The sequence below is a fragment of the Marmota marmota genome, unplaced genomic scaffold, assembly GCF_001458135.2.
Source record: "Marmota marmota marmota unplaced genomic scaffold, marMar, whole genome shotgun sequence".
NCBI classification, from domain to species: domain Eukaryota; kingdom Metazoa; phylum Chordata; class Mammalia; order Rodentia; family Sciuridae; genus Marmota; species Marmota marmota.
In genome coordinates, this window is record NW_025999853.1 from 5,732,879 (window position 1) to 5,749,543 (window position 16,665).

The 16,665-nt window shown below is 35.1% G+C and overlaps 1 protein-coding gene across 12 annotated transcripts in view; it reads right to left on the reverse strand.

Moving 5' to 3' along the window:
• Window positions 1-16,665, reverse strand: part of Ric8b (RIC8 guanine nucleotide exchange factor B) — a 114,256-nt gene that overhangs the window by 50,616 nt on the left and 46,975 nt on the right. For all 12 annotated transcript variants that reach the window (XR_007347380.1, XR_007347379.1, XR_001503221.2 and 9 more), the window contains one exon: window positions 10,047-10,141. Coding sequence is in view for 7 of the 12 variants with exons in the window: in XM_048802580.1 (XP_048658537.1) it covers window positions 10,047-10,141 (95 nt within the window). In the remaining 5 variants the exon portion in view is untranslated. The remainder of the gene's footprint in view (window positions 1-10,046; window positions 10,142-16,665) is intronic.

Genomic DNA, 16,665 nt, shown 5'->3' on the forward strand with positions numbered 1-16,665 from the left:
CTGACAGTTTTATTTGTGGTAGAAGAGTGTATGAAATTCTCCAGCTACCAGGAAGTCAGTGACTATGCACAGATTTGCACAATGGTGTTTGCATTCCTACTCCAGGGGGTAGAAATACTGTGTATATTACTCTCTCCTTTTCAGCTTCCTAGAGATCATTAATCACTGGGACATGACATCCTCGGCTCTGGCTCCCAGCCCCCTCCTGATATGCAGATTCAAAAGCAAGGTCTATTTAAGAGCTCTGTAAAGCCCAATTAAAGCTTTGTGGCAAAGGGAAGACAATCTAAAATCTAGTCCTCTATCAATCGCTGAACTAAACAAAATTTAACACCAAATAACAATGATGAGCATGCTAATAGCCCATGTATGTCTACAGATATTAATAAATCTTTCTGGTCAAATGCTCTTTATATTTGGGGTTCACATCTTTTTTTTCAAGGTTGGAAAGTCTATTAAAACAAATCTTAAGATCTCCAAATGACTTCCCTTCTACTTTATTAAAAAGAAGTTTTTAAAAATAATTTTTTCTTTTGTGGTAAAAGCACATAAGATCTACCCCCTCAGCAAATTTTAATTATACAAAACTGTATTGTTAACTACAGGCTCTATGTGTACAGTAGATCTCCAGAACTTATAACTGAAATTCTGTGTTCCTTGGAAGATACCTCCCCCAACTCACACCCACACCCCCACTACTGTCTTAATTGCTTCTATAAGTGTCACTATTTTAGATTCCTCATAAACATGGGATCATGAAGTGTTTGTCCTTTTGTGTCTGATTTAACTTATTATACTGTCTTCTATAGCCACCTTTATTGTTGTAAATGACAGGATTTTTTTTTAAGGCTGAATAATATTCTATTATATGTACATGCCCCATTTCCTTTGTTCAATTATCTGCTGATAGATATTTGTTTCTATATCCTGGCTATTGTGAATGGTGATAATGAACATGGGAGTACAGATGTCTCTTCGAGATAGTGATCTTATTTCCTTTAGCTATATACCCCAAAATGGGATTGCTAGATCAAAAATGGTAATTCTATTCTATTTCTAATTTATTGAGGAACCTCTCTACTGTTTTCTATAATGTCTACACAATAGTAGTTTACATTGTTCCTAACAGCATACAAAAATTCCCCATTCTACACATCCTCAGTAGCCCTTGTTATTTTTTTTATAATAGCCATTATAACACATGTGAGGTGCTTACTGTGCTTTTGATTTACATTTTTCTAAAGATTAGTGATGCTGAACACTTTTCATTCATCTATTGGCCATTCATCTCTCTTCTTTGGAGAAATGCCTATTTAGGTCCCTAGGCTTTTCCCCTAAATATTCTTCTAAGAGTTATTGTTTCAGATTTTACATTTAAGTAATTAATCAATTTTGAATGTGTATGGTGTGAGGTAAGGGTCTAGTGTATTCCTGGCATCCCTGCTAAAGTACAGTTGACTGTATATGTGTGGGTTTATTTCCAGGCTTTCTATTCTGTTTCACTAATCTGTATGTTTTTATGCAAAAAAGTGTTTTGATTATTGCAGCTTTGCAATATATTATGAAATCAAATGCCTCTCACATTGTTCTTGCTCAAAGCTGCTTTGGTTATTCAGGGTCTTTTGTGATCCTCTTCCTTCTCCTCAAGGAAGAATGGAAAAGAAGGAAGAAAGGCTGGAAGGCAGGCCAGCAAGTAGGCAGAAGATGACTCTGTATTCAAACTACTCTGCCCTTCTCTTCCTATGGTAAGATAGTTTATTGATGACCTTAAACCAGAGTTGTGCTGGCAAGTATTAGATGAAGAAGCCTGGTTATGGTAAGATAAAGAATGAATATAGGGTAAATCCATGGAAATAATAAGTCTAAACTGCAAAGTGGTGTGGGGCATATGCAACCATATTGGCACATAAAATGATCCACTGGAGTGCAGATTCTGTTTTTTAACTTTTATCTAAAAAGGTGAAAAGAAGTTTTACTAACATTTAATAAATACTCTGACAATGGTACCCAACCTGAATCTTGTATCAGGTGCTCCCCATTTGTAAACATATGCATAGTATCTTGAGGTAAGAGCTGAAATTTCACATCAAAGATTTGATAAAATCATGAATAGAGGATGCAAGAGGACTGACCAGGAAGAAGAGATTTCCCAGAAGAGGCTGCAGATCAAAAATAAATGCACAGTGATTTCCCCACCCCCTTAAAAAGGCTTCTTTTATTCCTTAAGACAGAGAGGAGCCATAAGAAAATTTTAAGCAGACATTTGCTTTGATCTGTCAGATTACATAAAATTTACCCATAGGGCTCATTAGCTTGAGTATGCAACTGTAATGGAGGTGGTCTGTCAGATCTAGAATGGGTATGTTGAGACTGGCAGGACATGGTAATGAGGGAAAAGAATGAGGTTGAAATGATGAACCAATGTTTAGGGACAGGAGGGGGGAAAAGTAAACCCCTTACAAGGAGCTTCTAGATAGAATAAAAAGTAATCAGCAGAGGTGTGGAAGAGGATGGAGAATAGGAAGAGTATGAGTGAGGAAGATTTCCTCTGGAATGATGAACTTCGGACTACAGTGGGCTTGTCCATTACTTTAGTTAGCAATTATTATTTGAATAAAATTCACCGGGAAACTACTCAAAAACTACCTTGTAATATATTTCTATTGTTGTCCTGAATTGTTATTCCACTTTTCATAATATTTATGTCTTATTTCCTCACTTAGTGACTATGTTCCTGCAGGGCATGCATTGTGGAGCTCTTTAGATAACTGTTATCTACAGAAAATCAGGTTAAAGAGCTGAGAACTTTAATAAAAACAACAAAACAAAATAAAACCCCTTCTCCTTGATCTCTCCAGAAAAAGTAAACTCCCTTTTTTCTAAACACCTATATAAGCTTGTTCATATCTGAAACAACACTCACCAAAAAAATGTACTTACTTACTTACAAATAAGTAAGTAAATAATCAGTGATCACTAGAGAACAGACACTGCACTGAATTCATCTTTGTTGCCCTAAATCTCAAAATGGTGCCTAACAATGTTAAGTGCTCAATTAATAAATACAAACAGAAATAAAATTATTCCATTAAAAAAATTTATTAAAAGTGTATCATTCATGATGATTAGAAGACAATACCATTAAGATGTCAATACTCCGAGGTATCAAATTGAATACAATCCTTATCAATATCCAAATGCTATTTCTTTGCAGAAATAGAAAACTCATCTTTAAATTTATATGGAATCTAAGAGTCTCCAAATAGCCAAAACTGATTTGAAGGAAAAAAAGAAAAAGGAAAAGAAAAAAGCTGATTTAAAACTTAATAAAGCTAGGGATGGGTAGAGCACTTGACTAGCACATGTTAGGTACTGGGTTTGATCCTCCACACCACATAAAAAAATTAAACAAAATTATAAAAACTAACTTTAAAAAACAAAACAAAACAAAAAAACAAAGCTATAGTAATTAGAACAATGTGGTACTGGCCCAAAGGCAGACAGACCAATGGAACAGAACAGATCCCAGAAATAAACCCTTACATATATAGTCAAATGATTTTTGTCAATGGTGCCAAGACCATTCAACAGGGAAAGCACAGTCTTTTCAACAAATGGTGGCTAGGAAAACTAGATATCCACATGCAAAAGAATGAAGCTGGGAGCTGGGACTGTAGTAGCTCAGTGGTCAGAGTGCTCGCCTAGATGTGTGAGGCACTGGGTTCAATTATCAGCACCACAAATAAATAAATAAAATAAAGTCCAATGACAACCAAAAAAAACAAAACAAAAAACAACAACAACAAAAAAGAATGAAGCTGAATTCTCACCTACTGGATTAGGCAATAATTTCTTAGACATGACACCAAATACACAGGCAACAAAAGGAACAGTGGCACATGCCTATTATTCCCGCTATTGGGGAGCCTGAAGCAGGAGGATCACAAGTTCCAAAACTAGCCTCAGCAACTTAAGTGGTGAGATCTGGTGTCAAAACTAGAGGGGGCGAAACAGGGGAAGGAAGGAGGTGTAACTCAGTGGCAGAGCACCCTGGGTTCAATTCCCAGTACCACAAAAAAAGACAATAACAACAGAGTAACAAGGCAATAGACCCAATGAGAGGAAATGTTTGCATATTATATATAAGACAATATACAGAGAACTCCTAAACTCAACATAATAAAATGAACAATGTGATTTAAATCAGGCTCAGTGGGGCACACCTTTAATCCCAGCAACTCAGGAGGCTGAAGCAGGAAGATCACAAGTTCAATGCCAGCCTGAGAAATTTTACGAAACCTGTCTCAAAAATAAAAAGGGGCTGGGAGTACAACTCAGTGGTAGAGCAAACCTGGTATAAATCCCCTGCACCACAAAAAATTCAAAAATGAGCAAAGTTTTTGAATAGACATTTCTCCAAAGAAGAGACATAAATGGCTAATAAGCACATAAAAAGATGCTCAACATCACCAATCATTAGGAAAATGAAAATCAAAACCATAATGAGACACCACCTCACACCCATTAGTTTAGCTACTGTAACAAAACAAAATAAATAAAATTGTTGGCAAGGATGTGGAGAAACTGGAATCCTTGCACACTGTTGAGGGATTGCAAAATGGGAAAGCATCTGTGAAAAAATAGTATGGAGGTTCCTCAAAAAACTAAAAACAGGCTTTGGAGATGTAGTTCAGCAGTAGAACACTCACTAGGATGCATAAGGCCCTGGGTTTGATCCCTAACACCACATTAAAAAAAAAAAAAAGAAAGAAAGAAAGAAAGAAAGAAACGAAAAACAAACAAAACTCCCTAAATTAAAAATAGTCTTAATTACCATACAATCTAGCAATTCCACTTCTAGGTATAAACCACACAAAAGAAATTAACACAGACTGGGGATGTAGCTCAATGCTCCTAGCATGCACAAAGCTCTGAGTTCAGCACACACACACAAAAAGAAATGAACACAGGATCTTGAAGGAATATGTGTATACCCATGTTCATAGCAGCATTAGTAACAACAGCTAAAATGTAGAAGCAACCCAAGCATATATACCTACAATGTGGTATATATCTATAATGTTATCCAGCCTTAAAAAGAAAGAAAATGCAGCCTTTTGTTACAACATTAATGAACCTTGAGGGCATTATTCTAAGTGAAAAAAGACAGCCACCAAAAGACAAATCTTGTATAAGTTTACACTTGAGCAGCCAAAGCCACAAAGACCAAAAGTAGAATGGTGGTTATGAGGGGCTAAGGAGAGGGAGGAATGAGAATGGGTACAGTTTCAGTTTTACAAGATGAAAAGAGCTGTAGAAGTGAATGGTGGTGATGGTTGCACAACACTGTATTTAACATTGCTGAACTATATGCTTAATCATTGTTAAAGATGGCAAATTTTATAAGTGTAAAGCACAATATTAAAAATTGGAGGGGGAAAGTGTGTCATGTGTAAGACATAATGTTTAGCATTGCAATAAGAAGTCAGGAGCTGAACTGTCCCATTGGTATGTGAGACAAAATGAATTAATTTAAACAAAGAACAAGGAAAAAAAAAACACCAAAAAGCTTTGTAGATGTACTCAAGTGACTAAAAGAAACTAAATTGAAAGCCCAAAATAAATTAAAATTAAATCAGATCTGGTCCTCTCTCCTTATCAATGTATAGGACATTCCCTGCTTCCCTCTTGTCTCCAAAATAAAACAAATCCACATCCCACGCAACTTTTGGGGGCTAAGTTTATGCATAAGCTTATTGATTATGGACAGGAGTGCTGAAAATATTTTCAGACAAACAGTAGAGATGAAACAGAATTAGGATGTCTTTTTATGTATCAAAAAAAGGTGGATAATATCACCAACATTCTTGTTACCATAAGCATAGACAAAAGGGAATGAAATAGAACAAACAGAAAAACTAACTAAAATGTTGATTAGTGGAAATGAAGGTAAAGGTCTGCTGTTTTTGTGAGCTCTCATTTTATCTCTATGCTCATGTCCTTTTGATTAATCTGAAAAAACAAAAACAAAAACAAAACAACAACAAAAACCCAGCCACTGTCTTATAAAGAGACAACCTGCCAGAAAAAGTTGCCGGGCTTTTCAGTCACTCTTCTGCATCACCTTTATAGGCTTTGGACATGCTGTGTCACTGAACATATCTGACTTCAGAAAAATACTCAAAATAATGGAAAATGAATTTCTTTACGATTACAGGATAAACATACAAATATGTTCTAAATAAAAGGTCAAGATCCAAAAACTATTTTATTTTTATCATTTTTCAAAGAAACAACTTTAAAAAAATTAGAACTAAGTATTAGATCTAAGAACCAATAATCTTACTTTAATAACAGTAAAAAAAGTAATGTGGTGGCAGTGGCAGCAGCTCCTGTTTACTAAGAGCTTATTCAGCACTGGGGACAGGGTGCTTTATGAACTTCTCATTTAATCATCATCATAATCCTACGGGTTTGATAATGCACAACCATAAACGAGTCTATCTAGGATTACTCATACATTACATTTTTCTTTGAAACAAAGTATTTTACACATACACACACACACACACACACACACACACACACTTAGAAAAATAACTAACGAATGGGGGGAGGAGAATGGGAGATGACTTTGAAACATCCTTATTCTTTAAAAATTAAGCATTACATATGTATACTTCACATGCATGTGCATATAAACACACACAGAAATTATTTTCAGAGTTGCTACAGAGAGCAGATTTTAATAGATTTATAATTCTAGTAAGTTCCTAAAATAGCTCTTGTGGTTGATGCAGTTTTCTCTGTATTTAAGTGGATTAGCCTAAAGTCATTACTGCTCAAAATGATACTAATCACTTTAATTCCAATTAAAGGGACATGTAGAACCATTATAGACAAAGAGCTAAGTCAGCAGCAACCTCAATTTTCCAGGAAAGCCTTTGAGAAATATTCATAATCTTGTATGTGGCTCTTATTTTACAGTGAAGTCTAGATTTTTTATCAAAGCAACTTTTAAAATAAAGGCATGCTGGGAGCCATTAGCCAAGTAGGTATGACAATTTCCTTGCCAGCATACCCCATGTTGCTGACATTTTGCAGTGACATTGAATGTAGTTGACCTTGCTCAAGGACCAGGGCGGATTAGGGTGTTCCCGGTTTAACATAATCGGGTTTAGGGCGTTCCCAGTTTAGGTTCCAGGTTTAAGGTTTAAGATTATTCCTGCTGGGAATAGGGCGTATCCTGCTGCCTGAGTTCCCCTTGAGTTCTCACGGGATTCAGAGTATATTTTGGGAGACAGAAGCCCAGTGAAGGTGAATTTGGGAGAGAACGTGAATTTGGGAGAGAACGTGGATTTCCCCAGAACGTGATTGTAGACGGCTGGTGTGAGTTCGGGAATAAAGAGTTGCTGTTTGAATCTACAAGCTGTGTGGTGGCTCGTGATTTTGTGCCCAGCCAGACTGCGGCAAAGGCATGTTTAAAGAAAAAAGGAAACATCACAAAGAAAAAAAAGTAGTCTTTTTAAAAAATTTGATTTTAGTGGCTGGGGGTGTAGCTGAGGGCTGAAGTGCTTACCTAACATGTACAAGGCCCTGGGTTTGATCCCCAGAACTGTAAAAACCAAAATATTTGATTAAAAAAAAACTATGAAATTATGTTCTCTTTTGACAAATATTGTGCTGTTATTAGATATTAAATTCATTCTACAGAGAAATCCTTACCAAATATTTTTAACTAGCATAACAATTAGTATCAAAGTTCTTTCCCCTCACATCCTTAACTTATATCTGATTCCCACCCCCCCAAAAAAGGAAGTCCATTTACTTGAGTTTATGTCAATTTTCTTTTAATATTAGTGTTTACAGTTTAGATTTCTAGTGTCTCTGAAGTATGAAAAAATTACAGTGGGTGAAAATGGTTTATAAAAATCTTTTTAGGATACGATTTATTGCAGTTAACCTGATTATTTATTTGTTTAATTTTTCTGGTACTGGGGATTGAACCAAGGGGTGCTTTTACCACTGAGCCACATTCCCAGCCTTATTTTTTATTTTATTTTATTTTTTTTTTGAGACAGGGTCTCACTTAAGTTACTTAGGGTCTCTATAAGTTTCTGAGGCTGACCTCAAATTTAAGATTCTCTACCTCAGCCTCCTGAGTCACTGGGATTACAGATGTGTGCCACCACACCCAACAACCTGATTAATTTTTAAGGGCACAATTTTAAGAAAGTTGAAAGAATGATCTATAGCTGCAGAAAAAAGAATATGCTTTTTTTTCCAAATATTTATTTTTTAGTTGTAGTTGGGCACAATACCTTTATTTACAACTACAATAAATTATTATTTATTTTTATGTGGTGCTGAGGATCGAACCCAGAGTCCCGTAAGTACAAGGCAAGCACTCTACAGCTGAGCCAAAACCCTAGTCCAAGAATATGAAGAAAACGATATTTTGAAAACTCATAGAGCAGAGACTAAAGATAACATACCTACAAACTCAGTTCAATGTTAAATAATATACCTGCCAAAAGTAACTAAAATAATATAGATTTGACTGAAAAATAACAAGGGTATGTTTTATTTGTACTCTGGTTGTTTCTATGCAGTTTTTAATTGAGCCATATTTTGAAAAATGGAACTTTAAGTGCTTAAAAAGTAGAAAATAAAATTTTAAGTGCTCAAAAGAGGAACCCATGTTAATTTCTTCATGAATCAGTTAATGCCAAAGTTGTTTCTTTGAAAACCTGAATATATCTTTATTGCTTAAATTACTATTTGTAAAATATATATATATATATATATATATATATATATATATTAAAAATGAATACCATTCATATTCTTATAAAGTACAAATAGTCTTATGATAAAGTAGGAAGTCCTATTGCTACAAATTTGATCTCGAATAGAAAGTAAGAAAACTAGAAAATGCATTAATTCTAACTTAGTTTTTCTCAGAGAAAATACACGCATATATATGTATTTTTTCCCAGTGCTAGAGATGGTACACAGGCCTTATACATGCTAGGAAAGTACTTTATCTCTGAGCTATATCACCAGCCCCAGAGAATAATAAATTTTAACATCAGCCTATTAATTTTCTAACAGACAAGCCACAAAATTTTTAACTATTTTAATACTAGACATTGTGACCCTATTTTTATAAATTATTTTAAAAATTATCAACGCTTAAGTATATGTCATTTTAAGAGAAATGTTCTTGAAATGAAATTAATACAAGTATTATTACTCGAGTGTTGTAATTAAAAGCCAGGGTTAAATCCTAGCTCTTTCACTTATTAGGACTGCCATCTTGGAGAAATTAATTGCTTGATCTCTCTATGCTTCAGTTTCCTCATTTATTGAAACGTGAAGATAGTAGTTCCTTACTCATAAGGTTGGTATGATGATTAAAAGTAGTTAATTGGGCTGGGGATGTGGCTCAAGCAGTAGCGCACTCGCCTGGCATGTGTGGGGTGCTGGGTTCGATCCTCAGCACCACATAAAAACAACATAAAGATGTTCTGTCCACTGAAAACTAAAAAATAAATATTAAAAAATTCTCTCTCTCTCTCAAAAAAAAAAAAAAAAAAAAAGCAGTTAATCTTGTGTGTGTGCACGGGCACATACTCGGTGATGGGGACCAAACCTAGGATCTGACACATGCTAGGTAAGTGCTCTACCACTGATCTACATCACGATCCTAGAAGTTGATCTTAAACAGCACTCAGAACAATGCCATACAAAAAAGTATTCAATAACTTGTATGATATGATTATTATTGGTTGTTTTGGGGCTTATGATGGAATACAACAAAATTTCAAATTCTCTTCTCTTGTTGGATTTTAACATAATGAAGTCAAAGAAGACAGAATGAAAATTTCTCATCAGGAAGTTGTTACAATTTCTGACCTACCAGTAACCTGATTTACTATAACATTTCCATTTTGTTGTGCTTATAATGATTGAAATTAAATGCATTAAAAAAAACAAGATCTAATGATACCCTTCACTGAGATATCAATACAAAGATTACCCACCTGTGCAACTCTTCTGTTTTGTCTTCAGTTGGACCTACGATTAGTAAACAGTGGCGAAGGACAGCTGCCATGACACGGAACTGATGAGAGTCACTCTATGGTCAAAAAAGAAAAGGAGAGGAAAAATTGGGAGATGAATGCCTTAAGGAAAAAGTCCAGCACATTACTATAACACCTGTTCCTCCAAACCTTCTTACACTATACAGGGAGATAGCAGGATACTCTAGAAAGAATTCCCAAGGCACTACTAAGTAAATAGTCACTATCTTATTTCAACAACTCCAACCACTTCCAGTAATGGCTGACACCAGTGAGTTTCTGATCTAGCCACTCTGTTTTATCTTTGATGAAGATTCAATTCTACTCATTTTGTTTTATTTTTCCATTTTCAGAAAGTCAAGATTCTTTCTTTCTCTGGTGAACTGCTCCAATTCACTAATCATTATCAAAGTTCAAATTGGAATAGTTATTTTGAGTTGGTTGTTCATCCTTAATAAAAAATGTCTGCTCTCAACTTTCAAAAATAGTTCATCAACTTCATTTTGATCAATCCTCTTAATCTCCCAGTTCCTACAAAACTACCAGAAAGTGAGTCAAAAAAAAGTGATCTGAGTTTATCTCCTCCTACTTTGCCAAAAACAACCGTTGGCAATGGTATTAAAGAAACAATCATCTGCATCAAGGTCCTATCTCTTAAGAAATTAATATGACACAGGAAATCAGAGATAATTAAGATAGAGATCCTGGATATGCCATACTTCAGAAAGCTCTAAACACTTGAAATACTATTAAAATTTTCAAAAATTTCTTAGCATATACCTGATTTCAAGTCCATGTAAAGTGAAGTACATCTCACTCACACACACACACACACTATATATATATATATATATATATATATATATAATATATATACACACACACACACACACACACACATACATATACAAACACATACACACAGGCCCTTTAAGGGAGATGTCTCTCATCTAGCATACAGGGTAAACTTTCATTACTTATGTGGGTGATAATATTTTAAAAACATGTACATTTACAAGAGATGAAGGTATTAATGGAAAAAGTACTGGATATGGAGTCAGAAGCCTACCTTATGACCTAAAACAATTCATACAGCTTCCTGAACCTTGGTTTCCCCACATGCATCTCCACAAATACAAGGCTCTTAGGATTAAGTTAAAGAAAATGTCATGCATAAAACTGCTTTAAGACTTTCAATAAAATATGTGAGGGTGTGGGGGAAGAAGTCAAAGAGTGAGACTGTGAAGTGATAAACAACTGTGTGGGTAGGAAGAGAGGGAAAAGAGAAAGAGGGACCAGTGGAATGCCAGAGGCACTGAGACTGCAGGGTTCATCATCCATCCCCAAATGCTTGGGTGAAAATTCTCTCATACGTAAATATACTTTCACTTACCACAAATTACATGAGGTATACTAAAACCCATGCCAAACTCAACTCTTACTTAACTCTTGATAAGGTCACATTTTCCTGGGTTTTGAAAATTAACTGGGGGATCTACTTCTTTTGTTCTATATATAACACTCTTTCTCTTCTCATGCTGATGGTGACAAGCCTCCTGCAAAAGTATCCATTATGGTCTGTTATTTGTAACTGTAAACCCAAATCCTACTTTCCATTGCATCTCCTCCTTTTCTAGTTTTTAATAACACCTATTCCCAAGTTATACTTTCTGACTGCAATGCTCTCTTTTACCCAACATTTACTAAGTTCTCTCCATTCTCTACTCAAAACAACTTCTGAAATGACTGGATTATTTGCCTCTGCTCTTTACATTGCTGATTGTTTTTCATCCTCCAGATCTCAGCTAAAACATCTTCTTAGAGAAGCCCCTTCTCTGATCACTGATCTAAGTATATTCCTTTATGATTCTCTATCTTAAAGATTTCTTTTCATGAAACCATAATTTGTAACTTCACATTTGTTTACTTACTCATATATCTTTGTTTTCTCCACTAATCTATTACCCTCATGAAGATGAGGGCACTGCTTTAATAGGTGATCAACAGTTTTGTTTTGTTTTTTTATAAATATTTTTTTAGTTGTTGATGGACCTTTATTTTATTCATTTATGTATATGCGGTGCTGAGAATCAAACCCAGTGCCTCATACATGTGAGGCAAGTGCTCTATCACTGAGCCCCAGCCCCAGCCCATGATCAACAGGTTTTAATGTAAATGTTGTATAATATGAATAAGCAGAAAAATGCCCAAAGTATAAGTGTGTGGCTAGATAACTTCTCACAAAATGAGCACATCAATTAAAAAATCATGCAAGGCCAAGATTAAGAGCCCCAGAATTCTCCTCACACTCCCTCCAATGACAGCCTTCTGCTCCTGAAAAGTAATCCTAACTTCTAATATCACAGGTTAGTGTTGTCACTGAACTTTACATGAAAGGACCCATAAAGTATAGACCCTCTTGCCAGTGACTGTGAGATTCACCCATGTTGTTGTATGTAGTTAGTTTTTTCTTTTCCACTGCTTGGGAGCAGCGCTATACAAAGTGTGGTGCTGGTCCACACCCTGTTTGTCACTCATCTTCAAAGTCATGAGTACAGAAGGTATCGAGGGAACATTTATAAACTTTTTGAGCATTTGGACATTGTGTGTAATACTGGATCGTACAAGACTTTCATTCTGACTGCTAGGGAAAAAAATCTTGTCCCTCCACCACAGATAGGTTAAGAAAGCACTGCTATACGGTGTTCTAGTGTATAAATGTATTATCATTAACTTATCTATCCTACTCTTTAAAAAAATATTTTTAGTTGTAGATTGACAACAATACCTTTATTTTGTTTATTTAGTGTGTGTGTGTGTGTGTGTTTTTTTTTAATGTGGTGCTGGGGATTGAACCCAGTGCCTCATGCATGCTAGGCAAGAGTTCTACTACTGAGCCACAGCCCCAGCTCCATCCTACTCTTGATGACACTTGAATTGTTGAATGTTTGGGGGGTATTCTAACAAGTGCTGCAATAAACATGCTTTTTACATGTCATCTGGAATGCACGTGTATACATCCAGGAGAGGGGATACTGAATCACAGGGAACACACATACATCAAGCTTTATAAGGTACTGTCAGTGTTTTAACCTATACTTATAATAGTTTCTTTATAATTTCATTGATACTGAATATTGTCAGCTTTTTAAACATTAGTCATTCTCATGGATATGTAGGTTATTTTTTGTTTTAATTTGCATTTTCATGATGACTAATAAAACTGAACACCTATTTTTATTGTATGTCTTATGTTTATTTGGTCATTTGGAAAGCTTGTTTTGAAAGTTCCTATTTAAACCTTTTGTCTATTTTTCTATTGTGTTGACTTATTTATCCTTATGGATTTGTAAGACTTTCTAATGAGTTCTGAATATTTTATTGTACATATGTGCTGCAAATATCTTGTCCCACTTAGTGGGCTGCCATTTTCCTTTCTTCTTCTAAGGTACTCATTTTAATGAAGGACAATTTTTTCCTTTAGATATGATTCATATTGTATTCCATTTTATTTGGAAATATTTTCTTATTTAAGAAATGTTTGGCTAGGCATGATGGTACATGCCTATAACCCCAGCAACTCAGAAGACTGAGGCAGGAAGATCGAAAGTTCAAGGCCAACCTCAGTAACTTAGCAGGACCCTGTCTCAAATTTTTAAAAATAATAAAGTAAAGAGAGCTGGGGATGCAGCTTTGTGGTAGAACGCCCCTAGGTTCAATCTCCAGTACTACACAAAAAATGAAAGGTTTAACTTATTTGAGATAAAGTCACAGCAGTAAACTTTTAGAAGCCTTATTATTTTATCCTGTGTATTTAGATCTCTTACATAACTCAACTTCTCTTTTGGGGTATACAATATAAGGTAAGGATTCAAAACTGGTTTTTTCCATACAAATGATCCAGAACTATTTGTGAAAAACCCCACTGTACTTCCATGTCACCTGTATCATAAACCAGTTGACTACAGATATGCAGGTTTATTTCTAGATTTTTATTCTATTCCATCAGTCAATGTCTCAATAAATAACTGTTAAAGCAATGCTATCATTTAAGAAATCTTACTTAACAAAGGTTACTGTGGTCACTACTTCCCACTGTTGGTTACTCTGCTGTGTGACTTTTCTCAATGTTCCAATCTCTGATGTCCTCATCTCTTAAGTGGGGTTAATAATGCTGCTCACAAGAATACCAGAAGGACTGAATGTGATTGCTCTTACAAAACAGTATATAATCACAGCTTTTACAACTGTTATTTACTTGCTTCATGATTTAGTTTTTGTATCTTTAGGATATCAACATTTGCTACTCTAAAATGATATCACTTCCAAAGGTTGAGGGGGAAAAATCCCTCAGAACAAAGAGCAGAGGAAGAAAAAGTGAGAAAGTAGGTTTGGTTGTAACAGTGGAAATTAAAATCAGATAACATTAAAAGCAAGATAAAAATTATCAAATTCTTTGGAATTTCTTTACAAAGGCTTTGCTTCTTAATTACAGATTCCGTTATTATATGAAATCTTTTTCCCCCTCCTTTGCAAACTGTGGAAGATTTAATTTTATTTAGAAAAAAAAATCCATTTTCCTATCTTTTTATTCAAATTTTAACCTTTCTAATCAATGCCAGAGAAAAAGCCCAAAGATCCAGAATATACAGCACCTGAAGCTGCTGTGCACTGCTGAAGTGATTATTGTTTTTAATCATACAGAAAATATAGAAAATAATAATATATAATATTACAAACAGCTTGCTTTATTTTGAATGTTCCCTCCAAACTTCATATTGAAATCTAGTTTTCATTTAACTGTACTGGGTGGGTAGGATCTTTAAGAAATGTTTAGGTCATGTATGAATGGATTCATGCTATTATAATGGGAGTGGGTTAGGATAAATTCTGGTGAGTCCTAGCACCCTTATATGTTCACAGGTTCTCTCATGCACATACATGCATGCTCTTTCACCATATGATGCCTTAGCAAAAAGACCTCACCAGTTATGATCCCCGGATTTTGGACTTCATATAGACTCCAAAGCCATGAGCAAAATAAACCTCTATTATTTATAAATTATCAGACTGGTATTCTGTGATAGCAACAGAAAATGTACCAAGACAGAACCACATAACCGCTTGTGTAGAGTTTTTTGGGGGAGGGGAAGCAGCAATTGGAAATGGAACCCAGGAGTGCTTTGCCACTGAGCTATATCTCCAGCTCTTTCTATTTTTTTATTTTGAGATGGGGGTTTCACTAAGTTGCTGAGGCTGACCTTCAATTTGTGATCCTCCTGCCTCAGCCTACAGAATTGCAAGGATTATAGGTGTGTGCTACCATGTCCGGCTCCACCTGTGTTTACATGACTAATTTCTCTACTAGGTTTTTACTGCCTTGAAGACAGTGATGTTTTACCTTGCATTCTGTGTATCTAACATAAAAGGTGGCACGAACTGGATACTTAATGTTTGTTGAAAAATTTATTCAACAAGAAAAAACTGCACAGCCTGAAGCTTTATTTTTAAGTAATATCCTATCCTTTTCTACATTTCCTTCAAAGTCTCTAAATAATGAGGGAACTAACCTCTTCTGTTACAGTGTGACATTCTCAATAACTTCTGTGAGCACTCACTGTTTTATCTCATTCAAACAGCATCTTTTGACTCCTTAAAAACAAGTATTTTTGTTTGCACTTAGTTTTCTGGCTCTATCAAGTCTACTGGTCCTTGTACTTCCTTATTACCCTGCATTGATACTTAGGAAGCACCAGACAGGGAAATGTGTACTACATAAAGGACCCATAGATTAACATGCTCTCCTCCATCAACAGAGATTTAGGAAAATGTTGAAGCAGGAAGAAGACAAGGCCATTTCAATTAACTTTTCTACAGCTAACTTTATGTCCTGCTAAAGGAATCATTCAACCTTTTCAAATATACTATCTCTAGGAAAGGGAGAGAAAGAGGAGACAAGGAGTAGGGAGGGAGGGAGACTCTGTCTCTACACATGGAAATAAAGCCAGCTACATTTCCCACGAAAAGGAAATCTCCAAATTAATCTGCTAATGGTATCAACAGGCAGGCAGGAATTCAACACTGAGGCCTAAATCTGAAATGCACAAATGGCACTAATTTGCTAAACCTCATGAAACATCTAGTCCTTCATTTTCTGTTTTTTGTGAACTACAAATGAAGGAAGTCATAAAAATACTTGCTAAAACAGTTAAAACCAAAACCAAATGTCTGTATTTTTCTGTAACTGTTAGGCTAAGTAATTGTGAAACAGGCAAAAAACTACAGAAGTGAAATAAATGCCTAGCATTTGGAAAGGTATATTCAGCACCCTTCTTTTGAAGTCAGTTGGGCAATAGCTATCAATCAAAAAAACCTGAAAATTTTGAAATGCTCTGGCCCATCAATTTCAGGTTATTTACTAAAACTTTTACAACCAGAGAATTTACTATATTGATATTTAAAATAGCAAGCAATTATGATTTAAGTGCCTCCAAACAGGATTTGTCAAAGGTTGAGAATCCTTATGAAGGAATATTCATAAATATTTTTATATTTATACTTAATAGTATTCTTTGTGGGG